A 22473-nucleotide genomic window follows, 5' to 3' on the forward strand; every position below is an offset into this window, starting at 1 on the left:
CGAAGCGTTGCAAATCACTCCTTTTGGTCGGATCTCCCTGTGCTGAGGACGTAGCCATGGTGGGCTGATCTATGCCCCATGCCCCTCCTTGTTTCCAGGTCCCAGTCTGAGAGCTTTTTTTATACCTCCTGAAACACTCCTGCAGGTCTCTGCTTCCCTGCTGGTGGGGGTTGAGTGGGGGTAGGGGAAGTGTCGCAGCCTCAGATCTGCTGGGGTCAAGTAAAGATACAATCTGGGGTCCGAGGTCCCCGCACTAGCGGGAGGAGAACTTAGCAGCTTCAGTCCCACCGCTGGTTGTGACTCCGCCACTGCTTGGGCCGCAGCAGGTACTGGACCTTTCTGGGAAAAAAAACAACACCGTTTTTTTAGGTACTTGGCTTCAGTGATAGATGCTCTGGTGTGGAATCCTATTAATATTCTTATTGATGGTAGCTTCACTTCATGGGCTCTTTGGGGGAATATAAAGATTATATTGCTATCCCTTCTGCAAGTGTGATGTGTTTCCTTTCCTCCCCTCACGACCACTACCCTGCCATTCTTTTGTTTGTCTTGAAGTGAATAAAAGAGAGACAGTGGTACAGTCCCTTCTTCATCAGTCACAGATGGATGATATCTGGCCAGGAAGAAAGATCATTCAGGAGCAACAGAAGGAACCCCGGTAAGAACTAGCAATCACTTTTGGAAATGCTACACATTCTTTTAATTCTCTCATTTTTAACTTTCTTCTGTTTAGAAAATAATAGCTATTTGTAAAGTATTATTACAGGAAAACTTATAAAGTATAGAAAAGAATAAAGAAGAAGAGAAAAAATCCTAATCCTGCTACCCACATTCAACATTAACATTTTGGCACATTTACTCTGTTCTTTTAAGAACAATTTAAAGATGAATAAAAATAACACGTAGTTATCATTAAAAATTTAACCCATATGGGAAACAATAAAGAAAACAACAAATCACCCAAATTCCTACTACCCCAGTATTCACATGTAAAAATTATTTCCAATATCTTTTGTACATATATGTAATTAGAAGGATGGGTGGATAGATGGACTGAAACATCTGCATAATATTGGATCATAATATATACGTTAAAAGCATGCTATTTAATTTTACTTGAATTTAATAGAATAAAACACTGAAATAAAATTGAAGAATTGCTAATCTTCAAACAAATAGTTCTTTACCATAAAAGATATTAGTCACTAACATCCCTCTAAGTTTAAGGGAAAAAATATCATAAAAACCATTGAGCAGTCATTTTTTTCCTATTATCTTTTTTCAACAGCCTTATTGAGATATAATTCACATAACCGTACAATTCACCCATTTATAGTGTATAATGCAGTGGTTTCTAGTGTATTCACATAATTGTGCAACCATCACCTCAATTGATTTTAGAACTTTTCATGACCTTAATAAGAAACCTTGTACTCTTTAGCTGTCACTCCCCCTAACCTCCTTTTCCTTCCACATCCCTCAGCAATCAGTTATCTACTTTTTATTTCTATATATTTGCCTATTCTGGACATTTCATTTAAATAGAATCAAAGTTGCCTTTGTCACTGTCTTCTCTCACTTAATATAATGTCTTCAGGGTTCATCCGTGTTATAGCAAGTATCAGGACTTCATTTCCAAACAGTATCCTATTATATGTATATACCACATTTATTTATCCATTCATCTGTTGATGGACATTTGGGTTGCTTTCACTTTTGCTATTATGAGTAATGTGGCTATGAACTTTCATTATGAGTTTTTGTATGAACATACATTTGAATTTCTCTTAGGTAGATACCTAGCAGTGGAATGCCTGGTCAGTCATTTAGTCATTTAAAAAAATCTACCTGTTTCAGTATAATCAGTGGACTCTCTGATATGAAAGAGGAGGAAATTAGCTTTCTTATATTTCCCTCAATGCTTTCCCCTACTTCCATTTTTTATTACTCAAATTACTTTTGCTTTGCTACTTATAGCATTTACATTCTGCTATGCAACCATAAATCATCTGCAGTTTTTCAATTATTTAATGTTTATATATTTTTGAGAGAGAGCAAGCATGTGAGCAGAGATGAGACAGAAAGAAAGGGAGACACAGAATCCGAAGCAGGCTCCAGGCTCTGAGCTATGACCACAGAGCCCAACGTGGGGCTCAAACCCACAAATGGTTGAGATCATGACCTGAGCTGAAGTCGGATGCTTAACTGACTGAGCCACCCAGGTGCCTCTGAACTAAATCTTTCTTCTGTTTCCTTAGCTTTGACCTTTTGAACTTATGACTTGAGGCTTTACTCCTTATTTGGCTGCTTCTGGTGAATATTTTGGCCTTTATTTGTGTTTTTTTCCCTAAATTTCCCTCAGCCAAAGAGAAATGACTTAATCATATTTTATATGATTGTTAATATAGAATATGTAAAATAAGTCCCCTGTAGCCTCACTGCTTCTGCCTTAGACTACTATTACTAATACTCATTACTAACTTCAGTGTATGGACTACCATACTGTCTAAATAAACAAATACGGNGAGCTGGCAGTCAGCACAGAGCCCGACATGTGGCTTGAACCCACGAACAGTGAGATCATGACCTGAGCTGAAGTCGGAGGCTTAACCGACTGAGCCACCCAGGCGCCCCTTTTCATTTCTTTTTAAAGAAAGGGTCATACTGAATACATGTTAAGTGATAATAAATGAAAGTGAAAGAACGCTGAAAACTCCGTAATATAGATAATCCAGTAAAAATTGGCAAAGTAATTGAACAGACATTTTGCCAAAGACACTATATAGATGTCAAATGAGCACAAAATAGATGCTCAACATCTTTAGTTATTAGAGAAATGCAAATTAAAATCATAATAAGATACAACTGTATACCCACAAGAATAGCTAAAATTAAAAAACAGATCATACCAATTGTTGGTGAGATTATAAAGCAACTGGAATTCTCATACACTGCTGGTGGGAACGTGTAACAGTGCAGCCACTTGGAAAAACAGCTTATTAGTAGTTTAGTTAAATGTGCACTACCTTGTGATTCAGCCATCCCATTCATAAGTATTTACTCCAGAGAAGCAAAAGCGTATGTCCGTTCAAAGACTTGTAGGTGAATGTTCATAGCAGCTTTATTTGTAATAGCCAAATGCTGGAAACAACTCAGATGTCTATCAATAGTTGAAGGGATAAATAGTGGCTTGTTTGTACAGAGTAATACNGAATCTCAAAATAATCATGCTGAGTGAAAAAAAAAAGCCAAGCAAAAGAGAAGATATACTGTGTGATTCTATTTATATAAAATTGTAGAAAATGCAATCCAAATTTTAGTGGCAGAAAGCAGATCAACGCTTTCTGTCCAGGAGTAAGGAATGGATTATGAAGGGGCAAGAGGAAGCTTTTGAGAGTGATAGATAGGTTCACTACCTTAATTGTGGTGATGGTTTCACACCTGTATGTATATGTTAAAACTCATCCAACTGCGCACTTAAACATGTTCAATTTATTTATATAGTTATAACTCAAGGTGTAAAAGGAACAATTACAGAAAAATATAACATCAACATACTTCCATGTCAGCATCAAGGGTCTGGCATATTTTTTTTTTGCTATCTGTATGGTGTTTCATTGTATGTATGTACTATGATTTTATTCACACAGCTTGGGGTGGGTGACTCATCTGTTCTAGGTGATGAGGCTCCCTTTTTCCTTTGTGCATAAGGATATTGTGGATAAGGATAAGAATGGCTTTTATTTACTGAATATGATTAACAATCTGACATCATTGGTCAGAATGTAATTTCTGAAACCTGCTGTTTCTGGCTGTCTATGACCTCTTGTCTCATTGGACCCAGAAGACTTATTTATCCTAAACATGGAAGGAGATTAAGTGGCCATAAATGATCTTTGCCATAAAATTATGGAGCCTCAGAGGTAATCAAATTCAGCCCTCTTATTTTTACAGAAAAGAAAGCAAGATAAGTGATTAACCTGAGATTATACAGTTAGAGCCCAGGACTCCCATATCGTGGTCTATTTTTTACTGCACAGATGTCAATAATTGCCTTTTTACCCTAGGGTTATTTGTATCAGCTCTGGATTAGTACATGTTAATCTTTAGGAAAAATACAAGCAGAAAACATACTCTATGAGCTATTGTTGAACTACTTCTCTAGAGGACTGGTTCCTCTTTGGGTTCTTTACTCTTTGGAGCAAAGGGGTAAAAAGAATGATTTTAAAGTAAAAATGAAATCCACTTCCCTCCTGTGCCTTGGACTATAAAACTAATACATCTCTCATGAAATGACCACTGTTTCACACACACCCTAGGAGATCCAAACGTGCTGTCTGTTTTCATAAAGTGTTTGCAAACATCATGTGATAACCTGGAAAGTTTATTATGTACTGTCTAAGACATTATAGATTCTGGTTACTTTGTTCTTTGTTTGTTTATTAGTTTGCTCATTTTTTTGAACAAATATGTATGAATGTCTACTATTTGCCAGGCATTGTTTTAGGCTGTGGGATTCATTGGTAAATACAATAAAGTCTCTTGCTTGTGGAACTTAGTCCTTTTGGGGGTGGGTAGACACAGGCAATGAATAAATATATTATATCAGATGTTGACAAGTGCTATGGAGAAAATGAAGTAGGCTAAAGGGTTAGGGAGTGCCAGGAAAACATGTGTGTATATATGCTGTTTCACTTAGGGTAGCCAGGGAAAAGTCTTAATAATAAGGTGCCTCTGAGCAAAGACATGAAGCAAATGAGGGGGCAATCCCTGGGAGTACACGGGGAAAGAGCACTGTGGGCAGAGAAAGCAGAAGATATAAAGACCTGAAGGTGAGTTTATATTTGGCATGGTTGGGTAATCTGGAACTGAATAAGCAAGGGGAGAGTGGTAGGAGATGAGGACAGAGAAGGGATGAGAAGCAGATCATGGAAGACTTTGTTGGCACCTGTGAGGACCCTGTCTTTCACTCCGTATGAGGAGGAGGACTCTGAGTGACATGATCTTTTTTTCTTTGTTTAAACTGAGGTAAAATTCACATAACATATATTAAGAAGTTGCTCCCCATTTCCTCCAGTCCCTAATTTCCTTTCTAGAGACACAGATTTACCTATTCTAGATCTTTCATAAATGGAGTCATGCAAAATGTGTCTTGCTTCCTTCACTTAGCATAATATTTTCAAGGTTCATCTGCATTGTAGCGTGTATCAAAACTTCATTTCTTTTTATTTACAATAATGTTTTATTGTATGGATATACTGCATTTTGTTTATCCATTCACCCATTTGTCGACATTTAGACTGTTTCCACCTGTTGGCTATTGTAAATAATGCTGCTATGAATATTCATGTACAAGTTTTTATATGGACACATGATTTTAGCTCTCTCGGGTATATACTGAGAAGTGGAATTGCTGGGTCATATGGTAATTTATATTTGGATTTATATTTTAAAAGCTTGTTTTGACTGTTGTATTGAGTAGGGACTAGGGTTGAAGCAGGGAGTTCAGTCAGGAGGCTATTGTGATCATCCAGTAGCTAGATGATGGTGGTTTGGACCAAAAGTAGTGGCAGTGGAGGGGACAAGAACTGGTCAGATTCTAGATATAATTGAAGACAGAGCCAGGGGTTACCTGGGTGGCTCTATCAGTTAAGCATCTGACTCTTGATTTCAGGTCAGGTCATGATCTCATAGTTCATGAGTTTGAGCCCCATGTCAGTTCTGCACTAGCAGTACAGAGCCTGCTTAGGATTTTCTGTCTCCCTCTCTCCCTGCCCGTCCGCTGCTTGCTCTCTACCTCTTTCTCTTAAAATAAACAAACATTAAAAAAAGAATAGAGAGCGAAGAATATTTGCTAAAAGATAGGATTTGCATTGTAAGAGAATAAGGAGAGTCTAGGAAAATCAAGATCTTTGACCAGAGAATGAAAGGAGGAAGTTGTCAGTTGATGAAATTGAGGGAAGAGCAGATTTGGAGGAGGATTAGGGCCTTAATCTTATACTTGCTGTGTTTGAGACATCCAAACAGAGATGTCAAATAGGCTGTTGGAAATACAAGCCTGGAATTTGAGAGATAAATTTAGGAATTATTAGTTTATAGAGGATATTTAAAGCCATGAGACTAGATGAGATCATTTAGGGATAATTCTAGATAGTGAAGAGAAGCAGTCTAAGGAATAAACCTGGACACAATCCGAAGATTAGGGGTCTAGGAGATGAAGGACCAGCAAAGGAACCTGAGAAGGAGACCCCAGCAAGGTCAGAGGACTAGACGAGTGTCATGTCCTGGCAATCAAGTGAAATTAGTTGAGATTATTGAGGAAGAACAATTTTCCCCTTTTCTTAACTGCTCTCACAAATTCCTTGAGGCCCAGGAATTGAGTCCTTCCCTTTAGAGATGAGAACTACTATTTTGAATGCCCATTCATTAAGCTGAGAAAGAATTCTGGTCTTCTGAATACTGTCTTTGAAGCATACTACTTATTTATGTGCATACATTAAGCCCCACTGAGAATATTCAGTAAACAAATATATGAGTGCCCCCCTGTATGGTAGTTTCTCTTCTAGGCATTGGGAACACAGCAGTGAGAAAGATATGTGGTCACTGATCTCACAGAACTTAGTCTAATGGAGGGGAAAGACATTAAATAAGTCATTTGTTTAAATTATTGAATAAATTAAATAATTTGTTTGAAAGACATAAATAATTACATATGTGATGACTGCTACCAAGAAATCAGGGTGCTTTACGAGCATATAAGGTTACTAATCTAGACTTGGGGTGGGAGCATAGTCAGAGAGACCTAGAGGAATTGACATACAAGGAGAGACCTGAAGCAGGAGTTGATTTAGCCAGGTGAAGAAAAGTCTTCATTGTAAAAAGAACATCCCAGGCAGAGACAAAAGCAAAAGGGAGAACTTTGGCATATTCAAAGAACCAAAAGAGCTTAATCATTCTGGAAATGTAAATATAAGGAGAGGTTGAGGGTGAAAGATGAGTCTGGAGAAGTGAGCCGGGGTCAAAATCATAAGGATTTTCTTGCCATGCTAAGGAGTTTGAACTCAATCCCAATAGCAATGAGGAGTTGCTGAAAAGTTTTAAAGGTATATACTCAGATATTTATCTTGGAAAGATTTCTTAGGCTACCACTGTGAATGGATTGGAAAGAAGCCTGACTCCCAGCAGGACAGCCCACTTCCTTTACACATTGGCTCTTGGATTTTATTCTAGTGTGCCATTTGAAGTGCCCAAGCTGAAAAGTGGAAAGAGTGCACTGGAGGCTGAGAGTGAGAGTCTGGATAGCTACACAGCTGACTCGGATAGCATATCAAGGTGAAACCCCTGCTAGTCCCTGTACTTCCACTCAACCCAAGTCTCCATTTTGTTGTCTAGCTCAGGGGTCCTGTGCCTTCAGTGTTCCTGACTTCTGTCGTCCTCAGCAAGTCAAAGTATTTTCTCTGACCTTGCCACAAGTCTGTCAGTAGTACAGTTACTGTGGACTCCGAGCACAGCCTTCTAGAGCATGGTAACTCTACAGGCTGCTGCATCTTGGAGGAGTCTTCCTGGACCAGTAGCAATGGTCCCTGCTGTCCCTTAGGAATGGGGGAATGAGTGCTTGTGTTTGTGCAAAGTTGCTTATCTGATTGTCTGCATTCCTTCAAGATAAATCAGATGTGAAGTTTACCTTCTGGATTTGGTTACTACAATGACCCCAAGCCAGTGGATCTCCTTCCATAGAGCTTCCATAGATGGGGAAGGTGAGGAGGTGATTTTGTTATAACTTCTATATCTACCTCCAGGAGAGACTCTCTGGATAAATCTGGACTCTTTCCAGAATGGAAGAAGATGTCTGCCCCCACATCTCAAGTAGAAAAGGTAAGCTGTAGGTATTGGTTGGTTGGGGTCTCTCTCGGTCTTCTCTCTTTCTCTCTCTGTCTTTTTCCCTTCTCAAGAATTGTTTCTGTCAGGAACTCAGCTAAACAAATTTTAGTTCAAATTCACTTGGGAGCATTTAAGGTTTTGGTTGAAACATGTCACAAAATAGGTTTTGTACTACTTCCTAGGATTAAATTCCTAAGGTTAATTTTTCCTTTAAATTCACATAATTCAGCAAAAGTCTGAGTCTTATTCTTAAGTGAATTTTTTTCCTTATTCATCCTCCACCTACCCAGGAGTCCTTTTCCATTTCCTTGCCCTTATTCCTTCCTAGGAAACTCAGCCTGGGAGTCAAAATGCAGTATCAGTTGATGAGGGTGAAATGATATTTAAGAAGAACACTAGAAAAATTCTCAGACCTTCAGGTAGGTTTCCCTTCATGGCCTTTGAGATTGAAGCTCTCAGTACTCTGCATGGGTTCTTGGTATGGAGAAGAGTAGGTCTCTTTTGATTTGGGTTTTTGCTTTTCCACTCAGAGTATACGAAATCTGTGATTGATCTTCGCCCAGAAGATGTGGGACATGAAAGTGGTTCCTTGGGAGACAGAAGCAAATCTGTCCCAGGTCTCAGTGTAGATATGGTAAGTGCTCTTGTATTTCACTTGTCCACTCTATGAAATTTTATAAATCTACAGTTGACCTTAGTATTTGATACTCTTAATCAACCTGTCTAATTCTTTAGGAAAGGGCAACATGAATCTTTATTGTGAAGTAAATCTCGTTGCTGAATTGCTTAAAGAAAAAGACTGTTGGGGCACCTGGGTGGCTCAGTCGGTTGGGTGTCCGACTTCAGCTCAGTTCATGATCTCATGGTTCGTGGGTTTGAGCCCCGCATTGGGCTCTGTCCTGACAGCTAGCTCAGAGCCTGGAGCCTGTTTCGGATTCTGTGTGTGTGTCTCTCTCTCTGATCCTCCCCTGCTTACTCTGTCTCTCTTTCTCAGAAATAAAATTTTTTAAAAAATTTAAAAAAAAAGGAAAAGACTGTCTTTACTGTCTCATCCTAGAATATATTGCTTGATATACAGTTGGGGATTCAAATAAATACTTATTTTGATTTAAATGTAAAGGGGTGGTTGGGTTGGGGCAGTCAAATAGGAAAGAGGTATTCTTATCTTAGTCCCTTGAGATTTGAGAAAGATGGTTGGAATATAGTTTATATATTTTGGAAACCTGAAATGGGAGACACAAAATAAGGATATGTGCATGCATATGCACAATGACACCTCAGAGTTTAGCAATAATTATGGCTCCCACTAAAGGAAGTTCATTAGTTTTTGAACTTTTTCTTATTTTGTTAACTCTGAATCTATATTTATTGCTACAGGAAGAGGAAGAGGAAGAAGAAGACATTGACCATCTGGTGAAGCTTCATCGCCAGAAGCTAGCCAGAAGCAGCATGCGAAGTGGTTCATCCATGGTAAGTTCTATTGGTTCTGTAGCTACAGACATGTTTGGGTACCAGGAATGAAGGAAGTATCTCTCTTAATCAGAGTCAAGACGGGGGGAAATCATCCTAGTCACTCTTTCCAGGTAAGTGAGATGCATTTGTTTATTCATATCTGCAGTTGAGATAATAGTTGCTTAGTGCACAGCTAGGTGATTTCCCTCAGCCTCTGCCCTGGAAGTAGTTAGGTAATTCAGTAATTAGGCCTTGAGACATTCTTTATCACAACTTTGTGAAGAGTAAACCATAGCTTCTCCTCTAAAAAGGTTGCGGGCCATGAAGTGGGCAAGGTAATATTTCTTTATCAGAGTCCACTCCAAATCTCACATTCTAAAGCATTGTTGGAGCACCCGGGTGGCTCAGTCAGTTAAGCATCTGACTCTTGATTTCGGCTCAGGTCATGATCTCCTGCTTCGTGAGAGGGAGCCCTGTGCTGACAGTTTGGAGCCTGCTTGGGATTACCTGTTTCCCCCTCTCTCAAAATAAATAAATTAACATTTAAAAGAAAAAGAACACTGTCATGAGGGGGGCCCTGGCAGGGTTAGTTGGAATCAGGGTATGACTAAGGAGCAGCAATACCAATCAGAATCATGAAGTTAAAGAGATAGTTAAGAATTAGGGCTGAGGCGCCTGGGTGGCTCAGTCGTTTAAGCATCTGACTTCGGCTCAGGTCATGATCTCACGGTTCGTGGGTTCCAGCCCCGCCTTGGGTTCTGTGCTGACTGCCAGGTCAGAGCCTGGAGCCTGTTTCAGATTCTGTATCTCCCTCTCTCTCTGACCCTCCCCTGCGTGCTCTCTCTCTCTCTCTCTCTCTCTCTCTCTCTCAGGAATAAATAAAACATTAAAAAATTAAAAAAAGAAGTAGGGCCTAGTTCTGTCAGAGGTATGAAGATTGGTGTTTAAGGGTTACAGAGTCAGGAGCCAGAGTGATTACGGTTTGTTCCTACTCACACACAGGAATAGAATGGTAGGCTTCTATTCTATTCTATTCTATTACAGAGCCAACTACTACCTGAGAAGAAGAGGTCTTTTCAGCTCTGGTGGGATTCACCGCAACCCCCGCTCTGCCCCATTTCTTACAGAATCACTTTTTCTATAGGTCTTGATAGAGATACGGTGGATAAAAGAAACCCAAAGATAATTGAGGCACCTTGTTTTAATGAGCAACTGACCCCCTCTAACCAACATTTTAGCATATATAACATACACCAAAACCATAGTTTCATCCTACCTGTACTCCTTGTCTACCTTCTGGGACAGGTGAAAACTAAAAATAAAATTTTTAAAAAGAAGGGGAAAAGAGAAACTAAGCATAGGTGAGCCATGAACTGATTATTAACCTCAACAATTGTAAGTGTGCTACTAGGCTGTCTCATGCTCTGAGTGCGAGCCTGTTGGCAGCACAGGCTTACAGCAGGGGCTTCTGAAGCTTTTGTTTTGTTCCATGACTGTGGCTTTATTTTGAAGGAGGATGTGAACAATGTGGGAGGGGGAGTATGCCTTTACCAGATGTTTGTGGGTGCTTTATCTTCAGAGTACAATTGGCAGCATGATGAGCATCTATAGTGAAGCTGGCGATTTTGGAAACATCTTTGTGACTGGCAAGATTGTCTTTGCCTTGAAGTATGAGCAGCAAACACAGACTCTGGTCATCCATGTGAAGGAGTGCCACCAGCTGGCCTATGCTGATGAAGCCAAGAAGCGCTCTAACCCGTGAGTGCTTCTGGAACCTGACTGATGCTCTGAGTTGAAAGCTCAGATCCTGGCATCTATGTGGGCATTCTTGAACTGAGGTTATCACTTCCTGGGCAGACAGGGAGGTGTGACTGAGAGTGATTAGAAGAGATATCCGAGATGGACCAGGATTGGGAAAATACAAGAAGGACATGTCTAAGAGAGCTTGATGTGGCATTTTTATTTCATCATGGCATATGTATATGGAAAGCAGAGAAGTGAAGACTGGGCTTGAGAAAAGACAACAAATGACTGAGTTCTCTCCTTGGTCTCTAGATATGTAAAGACTTATCTTCTGCCTGACAAGTCCCGCCAGGGAAAAAGAAAAACAAGCATCAAGCGGGACACCATCAATCCGCTATATGACGAGACCCTCAGAGTAAGTATCTAGACCCTGAGAGTAGAACCTGTCCTGTCTAATGTGCTAAGAGCTATACCAATGCCTCTGTTACATGGCTTGTTGACATAGCTTTCAGTGGCCATGTCTGTTTCTGAAGGTGCACCATGGACATCTGTTCACATACTAACTTCCCAGAGAAGAGAACAAAGGTGATCTGGCTTTCTTAGATTGTTGTGAAATTGGTTGGTAATTCATGTGACCACAAATATCATTTTAAAAAGTTATTTGGGATCAGGAGTTTCTGTGTCAATCCTTTTTGAATGTTCCATTATTCTTTCACCCAGTCAAGGAAAAATTAATTTTCCAGCTCCTTCCATGGAATAGGGTAGGTTTTTGTGAAAAGTGGTAAGTGGAGGGTTTGATGAAGGAAACTCAAAGTTCTTAGGGACTAAAGTAATTTGGTATTCAGGATTATGGACTTTGAGTATGGTTGCTCAGATTTTGGAATAGTCTTTTCTGAGGAATTACCACGAACTAATCATCCTGGGCTTCTCCTTTTGTTTGCAGTATGAGATCCCAGAATCTCTCCTGGCCCAGAGGACGTTGCAGTTCTCAGTTTGGCATCACGGTCGTTTTGGCAGAAACACTTTCCTTGGAGAGACAGAGGTCCAGATGGATTCCTGGAAAATTGATAAGAAACTGGATCACTGCCTGCCTTTACATGGGAAGGTAGTCTGCTTTAATAAGTTACACATTTTGGTGCTGAGGTAGCATTGTCTGCAGTGACCTCTGCTGTTACATATTGGTAGCGTCTTTGAATGTAATCTCTAGAGTTCTAGCGCACCCTGCTGGGGCTTCTGAGTTGCACTGTAATTTCAAATGCACTTGCATGACAAGTGTGTTATCTCTTTTATGCAGGCCAGGCAAAGGACAAAGCCATGGTTTTCCTTTGAAAAGTCTTTGATGTGTGTGTGCCAAGGTTTGCCTCATAACATTCCAGAGTTTGGGCATATCCTAACATCCTAACTTGCATCTCTTCTCCAAGCTAGCCTTTTGGGTGTATCCTAATCTATACTCCTTTTCCAAGCTAAGTTTTTCACTAAAGCAGTGGGAAGTACAGCAATTCATAGAGATCTAATTATTGTGTTTTTTGTCACACAAGCCAGGAACAATTTTACTTTGGAGATGGCATCTCAGGTGAGAGTGTAGCAGTATACATTGTAGTGCCTGGGATCTGAGTGCAGACCTGGATTTGAATCCTGGTTCTGTTATTTGCCAGCTAGTTAAGTCACCTCTCTTACAAAGTAACTTAGGTAAATCATTTAGCTTCTGTGAGTCTTAGTTTACTCATCTACGAAATTAACAATAATATTCACTTTTCACAGGATTGTATGCAAAGTACCAAACAGTGTGTGACATATAATGAACATTCAGTAGGTTACTCTCATTGTGGTTAAGAGAAAATCGCTAAAACAGAGTTAGGATTTCTTGATGATATGAACTGTTCAATGGCAAGATTCCTTGGTAACATTTTTTTTTACACCAGCATTTTAAATGCTAAAAATAGTAGGTGGTACAGAGACTATTTTTTGGAAAGACAGACAAGAAGCTAGTAATAGTGGCTGCCTCTGGGAAGAGAAACTGAGGTGAAAGAGCAATTTAGTTTTCTCTGTATGCCCTTCCATAATGTTTGAGCTTTTTACCATGTCTGCATATATTGGTTATTAAAAAATTAAGAATAAAAGGATTTTTGTGCACATGGTTAAAAATTAAAACAACATAGAATTGTATAAAAAGAAAAGTACATTTCATTCCCTGGAAATAACCACTGTTATCAACTACTTGGATATCTTCATAGAGATTTTTGATTAAGCAGCATAGATATACACTTAGGGATTTATTTTTTTTCCTTTTTATACAAATAGGCTTATATGAACCTCATTGTGTACATGTTTTGAGTGTCTTCATTTAACAATTTATTATTTATCATGGGCCTCTTTCTATGCCATCACTTACATATCTATCTCATTTTCATTGCTGTATAGTATTCTTTCATGTACCTGTATTATAAATTGTTTGCTTTCTTTGCTATTAAAACTATACAGTAATAGGGAATGTAAACTGGTACAACCCCTCTGGAAAACAGTGTGGAGGTTCCTCAAAAAATTAACAATAGAACTCCCCTATGACCCAGCAATAGCACTGCTAGGAATTTACCCAAGGGATCCAGAAATGCTGATGCATAGGAGCACATGGACCCCAATGTTCATAGCAGCACTCTCCACAATAGCTAAAATATGGAAAGAGCCTAAGTGTCCATCAACAGATGAATGGATCAAGAAGATGTGGTTTATCTATACCNGAAACACATGCACTATTTCAATAGCTCCTGCCCTCCTTAGAAAATATTAACAATGTTAAATCTTCCCCTTTACTAATAAAAACAGGAGAGCAATGATCACCAAACTATCCACATTGTTAGACATTTAGAATTTCTTAAATATTTGGCACACAAATAATTCTCTCAGGGGCCTGCTGTTGATAATAATTATATTGGAAATGCCACTATAAACCATTATGAAGCACTGCCAATTAAAGTGTCTTACATCAAAAGAAAAGACTACTTTAAAATGGAGGCATTTGCTCTTGAATGGAAATATGCCACTGAAAAAGTACACCAATTTTAGCTAAGGCTAAACTCCAGTTTTTAAGAGTCTACTGAAGTTCATGATCTAGGAATTCCTAAATTGTGTAGACATTTATAAACAACAAATAGACCACTCCAGTATTACATATCTATTTTAACTTAAAACATTTTACATTTATTGTCTCTGATCTTTCTTTGGGTGTGTGCATGTGTGTGCGTGCATGCGTGTGTGTGTGTGTGTGTATGTATGTGTGTGGGTGTCTCCTAGCAATCCATTTGCTTCCATTCAGTTTTCTCTTCCTGGCATCCACCTCCCTATTCTTTTGTATCTCTCCCATACATTAAACTGTGCACTCTGGGTATGTGGTACATTTTTCCAAACCAGTGGAGATTATGCCTTCCTGGCATTGGTATACTCCATGCTGAGGACCTAGGTTAGTGGAGCCCCAGTGAACACAGGCAGGTGACAGGGTACGTCTAGTCTATACCAGCTTATATTCTGGATACTGAAGCATAAAGAACAGAACCATGCCGAGAGAGCCAATAGAGGGAAGCAATTCCACTACCAACAGCCAAAGATAATAGGCCACTTGCTGCTCATTCCATTCACTCAGTCACTCACTCACTCACTCACTCACTCACTCACTCACTCACTCACGCACTCTTACATTCATTCAGTAAATATTTCTGGAGCATCTACTGTATGCCAGGTACTTTGCTAAGTGTCAGGCATACTAGGCTGAGCAAAGCTAGGGTGATTTCTGTCCTGGCTTTTAGGTTTTAGNTAGAAAAAATATGCTTTATCTTTGAAAATCATACAAGTGATACATACCTTTCTCTTTATTTATTTATTTATTTATTTATTTTAAATAGTTTTTGTCAAGTTGGTTTCCATATAACACCCAGTGCTCATCCCCACAAGTGGGGAGGGGAAGCAGGGTGATGGACATGGAGGAGGGCACTTGTGGGGATGAGCATACCTTTCTCCTTAAAAAGATACTGTAGATATACACACATTAAAATGTGAAAGCCCTCTTTCCTTTTCCCAATCCACTCCTCTCTGTAGAATAAACAGATGTTAAGTTTGTATGTATCTTTCTGGGTTTTTCTATACAGTGTAGTATAGTGGTTAAAAACATGGACTCTGGAGCCAATCTGTCTGAATTTGAATCCTGCTTCTGCCAATTGCTAACTGTGTGATCTTTGGCAAATTACTTAACCTCTCTGTTTCACAGTCTGTAAAATGGGGATAATAGTACCTATCTCATAGGGACGATCTTGAGAATTATACAAAATGATATACTTAAAGTACTTATAACAGTGCCTGGCACATAGTAACTAGTATATAAGTGGTAATAATCATTATTTATATACATACATATTACATGTACAAACAGGAACATATTTTAATAAAAGTGGGCTACTTTTTTCTGCATTTGCCTTTCTTGGCTATCTTTCCGAGTCAGCATGTATGGATTCCCTGCATTCTTTTTGATGATTGCATGCCATAATCCATATGCCATACGTGGCATTGAACTCACTCATTTAACTTTTCCTATGTTGATCGCCATTTAGGTTGTTCCCACTTTTTGGCTCTTATTAATAATGTTGATAGCAAGGCTCTTCATCATGGTGTCAGTCCCTGTAAGTTTGTGTGGCAACTTTGCTGGAAGACTTCTGAGGGTATTTGGAATCTAGTAACCATATCCCTAAAGTAGCAAAATAGTGGGAATTGCAGAAGACTTTGTTGGTTCTTCCGCAGCTCCTTCTGAAGGAAATGCTTTGGAAACTTGTGGCTGCCATGGCCTTGGGACCCTGGATTGTATTCACAAGGTGGATTCTCTTACATCATGAAGCTGTCCTTGGGATTAATTTTAGAATCTCCTCAGCGAGAGGTCCCAACAAGTCCTGAGAAACTCAGCTTGACCTGTCGGGTTTCCTTGTGTTTCAGATCAGTGCTGAGTCCCCGACTGGCTTGCCATCACACAAAGGCGAGTTGGTGGTTTCATTGAAATACATCCCAGCCTCCAAACTCCCTGTTGGAGGTGACCGGAAAAAGAGTGAGTTTGGGGGGTGGGGGTGCTGGATTTAGCCCTTAGTGTTCTGTACGGGGTGTCTGTGAGATAGTGTAGCTGGTGGCTAGCACTGCTGGAGAGACCAGATTGAGAGGCTCCCTGGATCATCTTCTAGGGAAGATTTCTTTACTAAGTAAGCCTTTTCTGCATTGTTTTCAGCCAGAAGGGAATATCTTACTCTTGGCACTCATTTTTTAGGCCATCAAATTGACTTGAACTTGGTCCAGCTGTGGCAAGTTTTTAAGAGGGCAGAATAGAACAGAAACTTTGGGGGTGAGAAAGGTCGGTTGCAAGGAGTAGTGAAGTATGAGGGACAGGAAGGTCAACGTTGAGGAAGAGTGAATCAACACACCAGACACTGTGCTAGTGACTGTGGATATGTAGATGAATAAGACATATTTGCCTTCCCTTGAAGAGCTTAGTTTAGCAAGAAAGACAATCAGATGCTAAAAGACCACAGATAACAGGAGTGCTGAATTCTCTCCGGTTACATGTGGGAGAGCTTCAAAGAGGACGTAATGATGAAACTGGACTTAAGATTTTACCAGGAAGCAAAGAAAGAAGATGGGGTGAGAAGAGCAGTTCCAGAAGAGAAAGCATGAGCAAAGGTTATAAAAAGGCATGGTAGATGTGGGACTGTGTGTAAGTGGTGAGGTAGTGAACTCCTTATTTCAGTGGCACTGGGGTTACAGTTTGTATATGTGGGAGTGGGGCTGGAATTGTTGATGAGGCTAGTGCCTGACTAAAAAGGGCTTTGAACATAATGTTAAGGAGTTGAATTTGATCCATTGGTGCAATGGGAAGCCAAAGTTCTTAGAAAGATACCTGTAGCAAGGTCTAATTTATAGGATTTGGGGAATCAATGAGATTCTCAAGAAGGGGGAAAACAGAATAACTAGAGAAGAGAAGCAAGGACAACATTTTAAAGGATGAAGAGAGGAAGAAAATCCAGTCAGGTAGAGGGTTATTAAGAAAGATCTTGAAGAAGAAAAGAGTGGAGGTCATCAATGGTATTGAAATACTACTGGATATCAGGCCGATAAAGATTGAGAAGACATGGCACATTGGCATTAGGTTGTATTTTTAGTGGATAAGTAGAAGCAGAAGCCAGATTTCACCAGAAACTAGCCTGAGTGAATGAAGCAAAGAAGTAGAAGTAGTGAACGTGGACTCTTTCTTTCAGGATTAAAAAAAAAATTTAATGTTTTTTTATTTATTTCTGAGAGAGAGAGAAAGAGAGAGAGAGAGAGAGAGANAGAGAGAGAGAGCACACAAGCAGGGGAGGGGCAGAGAGAGAGGGAGACACAGAATCCTAAACAGGCTCCAGCCTCTGAACTAGCTGTCAGCACAGAGCCTGATGTGGGGCTCGAACCCACGAACCGTGAGATCATGACCTGAGCTGAAGTCGGACGCTTAACCAACTGAGCTACCCAGGCGCCCCTCTTTCAGGATTTTTGATGGTGAAAGAAAGGAGACACGTGGAGGATAGTTTGAGAAGGTGATAAGGGTAAAGGAAGATTTTCCTTTAAAAGGATTTTTAAGAGAAGAAGAGGTGAGATTAGCATATATTTAGACTGAGGGGATAGGACTGGTAGAGAAAGATATTAAAAATGGGAAGTGGGGGTTGAAATTGATGATGCCTGATGAGTCCTGTGAAGTGGGCATGTGATCAAGAACACAGGTAGAGGAATTCCCTTTTTAAAAATCATTCAACAAATATTAGGCAACTTTATTTCTCTAAGCCCCCATTTTCTCATCTATAAAATAGGAATAATAGTACCTATCTTATATGGTTGCATTGAGAATTAAATGCTTAATGTAGGATCTGGCACATAGCCAGTTTTCTAAAAGCATTTGTTGCTATTGTTCTTATTAATTGAGCACCTGTTGCTTACTATCAGGCACTGTGTTAGGTCCTGAGACTACAAGTCAGGTGTGGTCCAATTGTCATGGAGCTTGCTGCCTTTAGGGGCAAGGGATGGTAGGTCCTTTGTAGATAAAGATCAAGACAAATCTGAAGGTGTAGAGGCTCACTTGCTATGGGTGACATCCCTTACAGGTAAAGATGGGGAAGGGGGAGAGCTCCAGGTGTGGATCAAAGAAGCCAAGAACCTGACGGCTGCCAAATCAGGAGGGACTTCAGACAGCTTTGTGAAGGGGTGAGTCCCTGGACCAGCACCAAAGTAACCAGTTCCAGGACAAGAGAGCAAAGAGAGGAACCCAATTTAACCTTTCTTTGTGGATATTATCCTTGTATATACTATCACCTCCAGCAACCAACTTTGCTTCTGAAAATAGGTAATAGCAAAGTCTCCACAACCACCTTTGTACTGCTCTGAGCCCAGTTTGGACTGTGACTTAGTGTGGATTTCCAAAGATGAGTGTGGTAGACAGATAGGCTGGAATTTCCCTCTGTTATACATTTATGCTTTTAATTAATCCTGAATAAAAATCTCTGTCCCCTGACTGTTAAGATTTAGGCACTCAGGACTTTGTTCGCCACAATATTTAAACAGTGCCAGCTTTCCCCAAATTATAGATCACCCTACTGACTTCTAAGGTCTCTGGCACATCATGTTTGACTAGGCCTATGGTTATTACTATTGGTTTTATTTAAAGAGCACCTCGTCCAATAGAAATAGAATTACGAGCAAGGTATTATATGTAAGTGATGAATCACTGTGTTCTACTCCTGAAGCCAATACTACACAGTATGTTAACTAACTTGAATTTAAATTAAAGAATGCAAAAAATAAATAAAAAAGAAAGAAAGAAATGGGATCCAGTATTTAACACCCATGTCTGGTAGAGTGTAGATAATAGTTTACTAATGCCATTATATTAATTTTCTCTCCAGGTTAAAGGAATTGAATCAGGTGAATGGTCTAGTGGAAGTAGTGGGAACTCTGCTTCAGCATATTGAAAGGAGGGAGTGTGTGTACTTGGATCTGAATGTTGAGTTACCTTCCTGGGCTAGCTAGGGAAGGGTAATTTAGATAGATAGATACTTGCCAGTTTTGAGTAGGTTGTTGATTACTTCCCACCTCTGCCAGATACCTCCTTCCCATGAGGAACAAGGCCAGTAAGCGTAAAACTCCTGTGATGAAGAAGACCCTGAATCCCCACTACAACCATACATTTGTCTACAATGGTGTGAGGCTGGAAGATCTACAACACATGTGCCTGGAACTGACTGTGTGGGACCGGGAGCCCCTGGCCAGCAATGACTTCCTGGGAGGGGTCAGGCTGGGTGTTGGCACTGGTGAGAGCCTCTCCCCAATCCTGACTATTTTAAAGGCTTCTTGTGTATTTCACTCCTACTATACCCAACCCCTTTCCTTCAAAGATCCTCTATGGCAAGAGTTCTCTTCTTTCCTTTCAGTTAACATTTGGCCAATATTACTGAGTGCCTTCTATGTGCAGACCCAGGGGAAGGCTGAGCACATGCACTGTTATGTGTACAGATAAATGTGACCCTGATTGCCAAGAATGCCATCATCTTACCACCCCCAAAATCTAAAAACCTACCTGTATCTGCACCTATAATTTCCATCTTCCATCCTGTTATAGTGAAAGAAGAGTCCTTTCTAGCAAAGGCCAAGCTCTTTCCAAGTGTTTTGGATCACACCCTCAGCTTCCTAACCTTACTTCTGGAATCTCTTCTCTCTTCTGTCTGATCACTTTTATTCTTTCTGCCACCATCCTGGAGATGAAAACAGATAAGCTCTGGTATTTCCAATATTAAGAAACAGAAATAAACCTTTTCTTGATCCCACATCCCCCTTCTAATTTCTTAAATTGTCTCTACTTCCTCACATCTCTTTTAGTCCTCAATCCACTGTCATCTGGCTTCTGTCTTACCAGTCCACTAAGCAATTGCTCATGACAAAATTTTGTTTTCATCTTACTAGAATTTTTGTGCTATTTATTAGCATAGCTGATCACTGCCCCCTTTTAAAAATTTTTTTAAAGTTTATTTTTATTTTATTTCTTTATGTTTTTATTTATTTCTGAGAGAGAGAGAGAGGCAGCATGAGCAGGGGAGGGTCAGAGAGAGATGGTGATACACAATCTGAAGCAGGCTCCAGGCTCTGAGCTAACTGTCAGCACAGAGCCTGACACGGGGCTCAAACCCACAAACGGTGAGATCATGACCTGAGCCAAAGTTGGACACCCAACCGAGTGAGCCCCCCAGGCACCCCAAGTTTATTTTTAAATGAGAGAGTGTGTGAGCAGGGGAGGGACAGAAGAGAGGGAGACACAGAATCTGAATCAGGCTCCAGACTCAGAGCTGTCAGCACAGAGCCTGACATGGGGCTCGAACCCATGAACTGTGAGATCATGACCTGAGCTGAAGTCGGACACTTAACTGACTGAGCCACCCAGGCACCCTGATCATTCCCCTTTTTTGAACTACTTAGCTTCTACTGATATACACCTTTCTTTGTGGTTTTCCCATTGTCTACCCACTCTAAATATTGGTGCTTTTCAAGGCTTAGCCTTGAACCCTCTTTTTCCTTTCTACAGTCTCTACATGCCTGCAGCCTTTAATACTACTTGTGTATTAATAAATCATACAAAGCATTTAATACAAAGTGTCTATAATGATGTTTTTACAAATGTAAGCCAGGTCATATGAGTCCCCTGCTTAAGACCCTTCAGTGGCTTACTACTGTACTTTAGAAGACAGTCCAAAGTTCTTGTCATTCTGATAGGCCCCTATAGATTCTGGACCCTTTGTTCATTTATGATCCATCCTATATCCCTCTCTTATTTGTTCAGCTATGCTCCAAACACAATGATTCTTTCCTGTCTCCAAACATACCAACCTTATTCCAACTTCATAACCTTTGCAATTATAGTTAACCTCTATAGGGAGCCTCTATAGGAAGGCTCCTTCCCATCTTTCAGAGCTTGACCCAAATGTCCCCTTGGAGAGGCCCTCAGACCACTCCATGTAAATGAGGTCCTAATCTAGGCACTACAGATCATCCTGCTTATTTATTTCACAACACATATCTCACTCACTATCTGAAGTACTTTTCACTTACTTGTATATTTCCTGCTTTCCCTGTCCAAATGTAAGCTGCCTGCAAGGCAGAACTTTTTTGTCATCACTGTATCTCCAGAGCCCAGAAGAGTGCCTGGTACATAGTAGGCAATCAGTAAATGTTTGTTGAAAGAATGAATATACAAGAGATTAGGACATACACTCTGAAATCTAGGCCTAGAGTCTACAGTTGGAGAAAACGGTGTTCAGATGCTGCTGCTACTTCCTTTTTTTTTTCTTTTTCTTTCTTTCTTTTTTTTTAAATTTTCAGTTAAGTTGGCAATAACAGAAGGGCAGTAGCTCTGGTATGAGGTGTCAGACACGAGAGCCCTGTAATGGCCCCAGAATAAGAGTTCTGAGGCTCCTGTGTGCTGTTTGGAGTCTCATTTCATCAAACTGAAGTCTCCTGATAGAGTCTCAGGAGCACAGTAATAGCTTTGGAGGGTCACAAGGAGCGGTTTGCAGGCTGTCATCCCATCAACCCATCTTTGTAGCACACTTTTATGGGATGCCTACCCTTGCTGTCTAACCCATCTTTTCCGGTAGGCTATGGAGTGGGTTCCCTGTTCAGCTTCCTCTGGTGTTTCTCCTCAGGGATCAGTAATGGGGAAGTGGTGGACTGGATGGACTCGACTGGGGAAGAAGTGAGCCTGTGGCAGAAGATGCGACAGTACCCAGGGTCTTGGGCAGAAGGGACTCTGCAGCTCCGTTCCTCGATGGCCAAGCAGAAGCTGGGCTTATGAGTCCCTGTCCTTTTCTGCAGGTCCAGCCCTGTCCAGGGCAAGTCAGAGGAAGCGAAGAAACCAAGAGCAAAGATTTATTGTGTGTGTGTGTGTGTGTGTGTTATATGTGTGTGTGTATAAACACATATTTCTACAAATCTCATTATGCTAGAGTGATGAAGATTTGTTCCTCTTTGTAAAGCAGGCTCAAGAATACGGGTCTGTTCAAAATGTTTTTATTTTTCATAATCTAGTTTATTTCCAGAGTCCATTCTTTTATCTTTATGATGTTCAATTAATTTAAAAAATCTTGTAAAACAAGTTTTTGTCTCCTGTCTTACAATTCTTTTCCTACTTTCCCAGGAAGCCCTGGCTACTTTTGGCATGTGTCTAGGTCCGAGGCCAAGACTCTGGAAAGCAGGGTTGGATTACTAAAGCCAGGAGAAGATGGGAGAGAAGGGAGTAGGTCTGCCCTTTCCTTTCCAATTTATGTTTTGAACTCTATTTTTACCTTGATAAGTTTCTGG

General features: G+C 40.2%; 1 protein-coding gene across 1 annotated transcript in view; it reads left to right on the top strand.

Moving 5' to 3' along the window:
- SYTL4 (synaptotagmin like 4) overlaps positions 1-22047 on the top strand; it is a 23811-nt gene extending 1764 nt beyond the window's left edge. The window contains exons 4-17 of the mRNA XM_077747809.1: positions 370-428; positions 556-658; positions 7231-7332; positions 7800-7875; positions 8210-8300; positions 8412-8515; positions 9259-9351; positions 10913-11091; positions 11389-11491; positions 12020-12181; positions 16051-16159; positions 18234-18333; positions 19228-19436; positions 21819-22047. Coding sequence (XP_077603935.1) covers positions 370-428; positions 556-658; positions 7231-7332; positions 7800-7875; positions 8210-8300; positions 8412-8515; positions 9259-9351; positions 10913-11091; positions 11389-11491; positions 12020-12181; positions 16051-16159; positions 18234-18333; positions 19228-19436; positions 21819-21967 — 1639 coding nt within the window. The 3' untranslated portion in view covers positions 21968-22047. The remainder of the gene's footprint in view (positions 1-369; positions 429-555; positions 659-7230; positions 7333-7799; positions 7876-8209; positions 8301-8411; positions 8516-9258; positions 9352-10912; positions 11092-11388; positions 11492-12019; positions 12182-16050; positions 16160-18233; positions 18334-19227; positions 19437-21818) is intronic.
- Positions 22048-22473: the final 426 nt, after the last annotated feature.

This window comes from Crocuta crocuta, unplaced genomic scaffold, assembly GCF_008692635.1.
Source record: "Crocuta crocuta isolate KB4526 unplaced genomic scaffold, BGI_CrCroc_1.0 scaffold365, whole genome shotgun sequence".
In the NCBI taxonomy this organism is placed as follows: domain Eukaryota; kingdom Metazoa; phylum Chordata; class Mammalia; order Carnivora; family Hyaenidae; genus Crocuta; species Crocuta crocuta.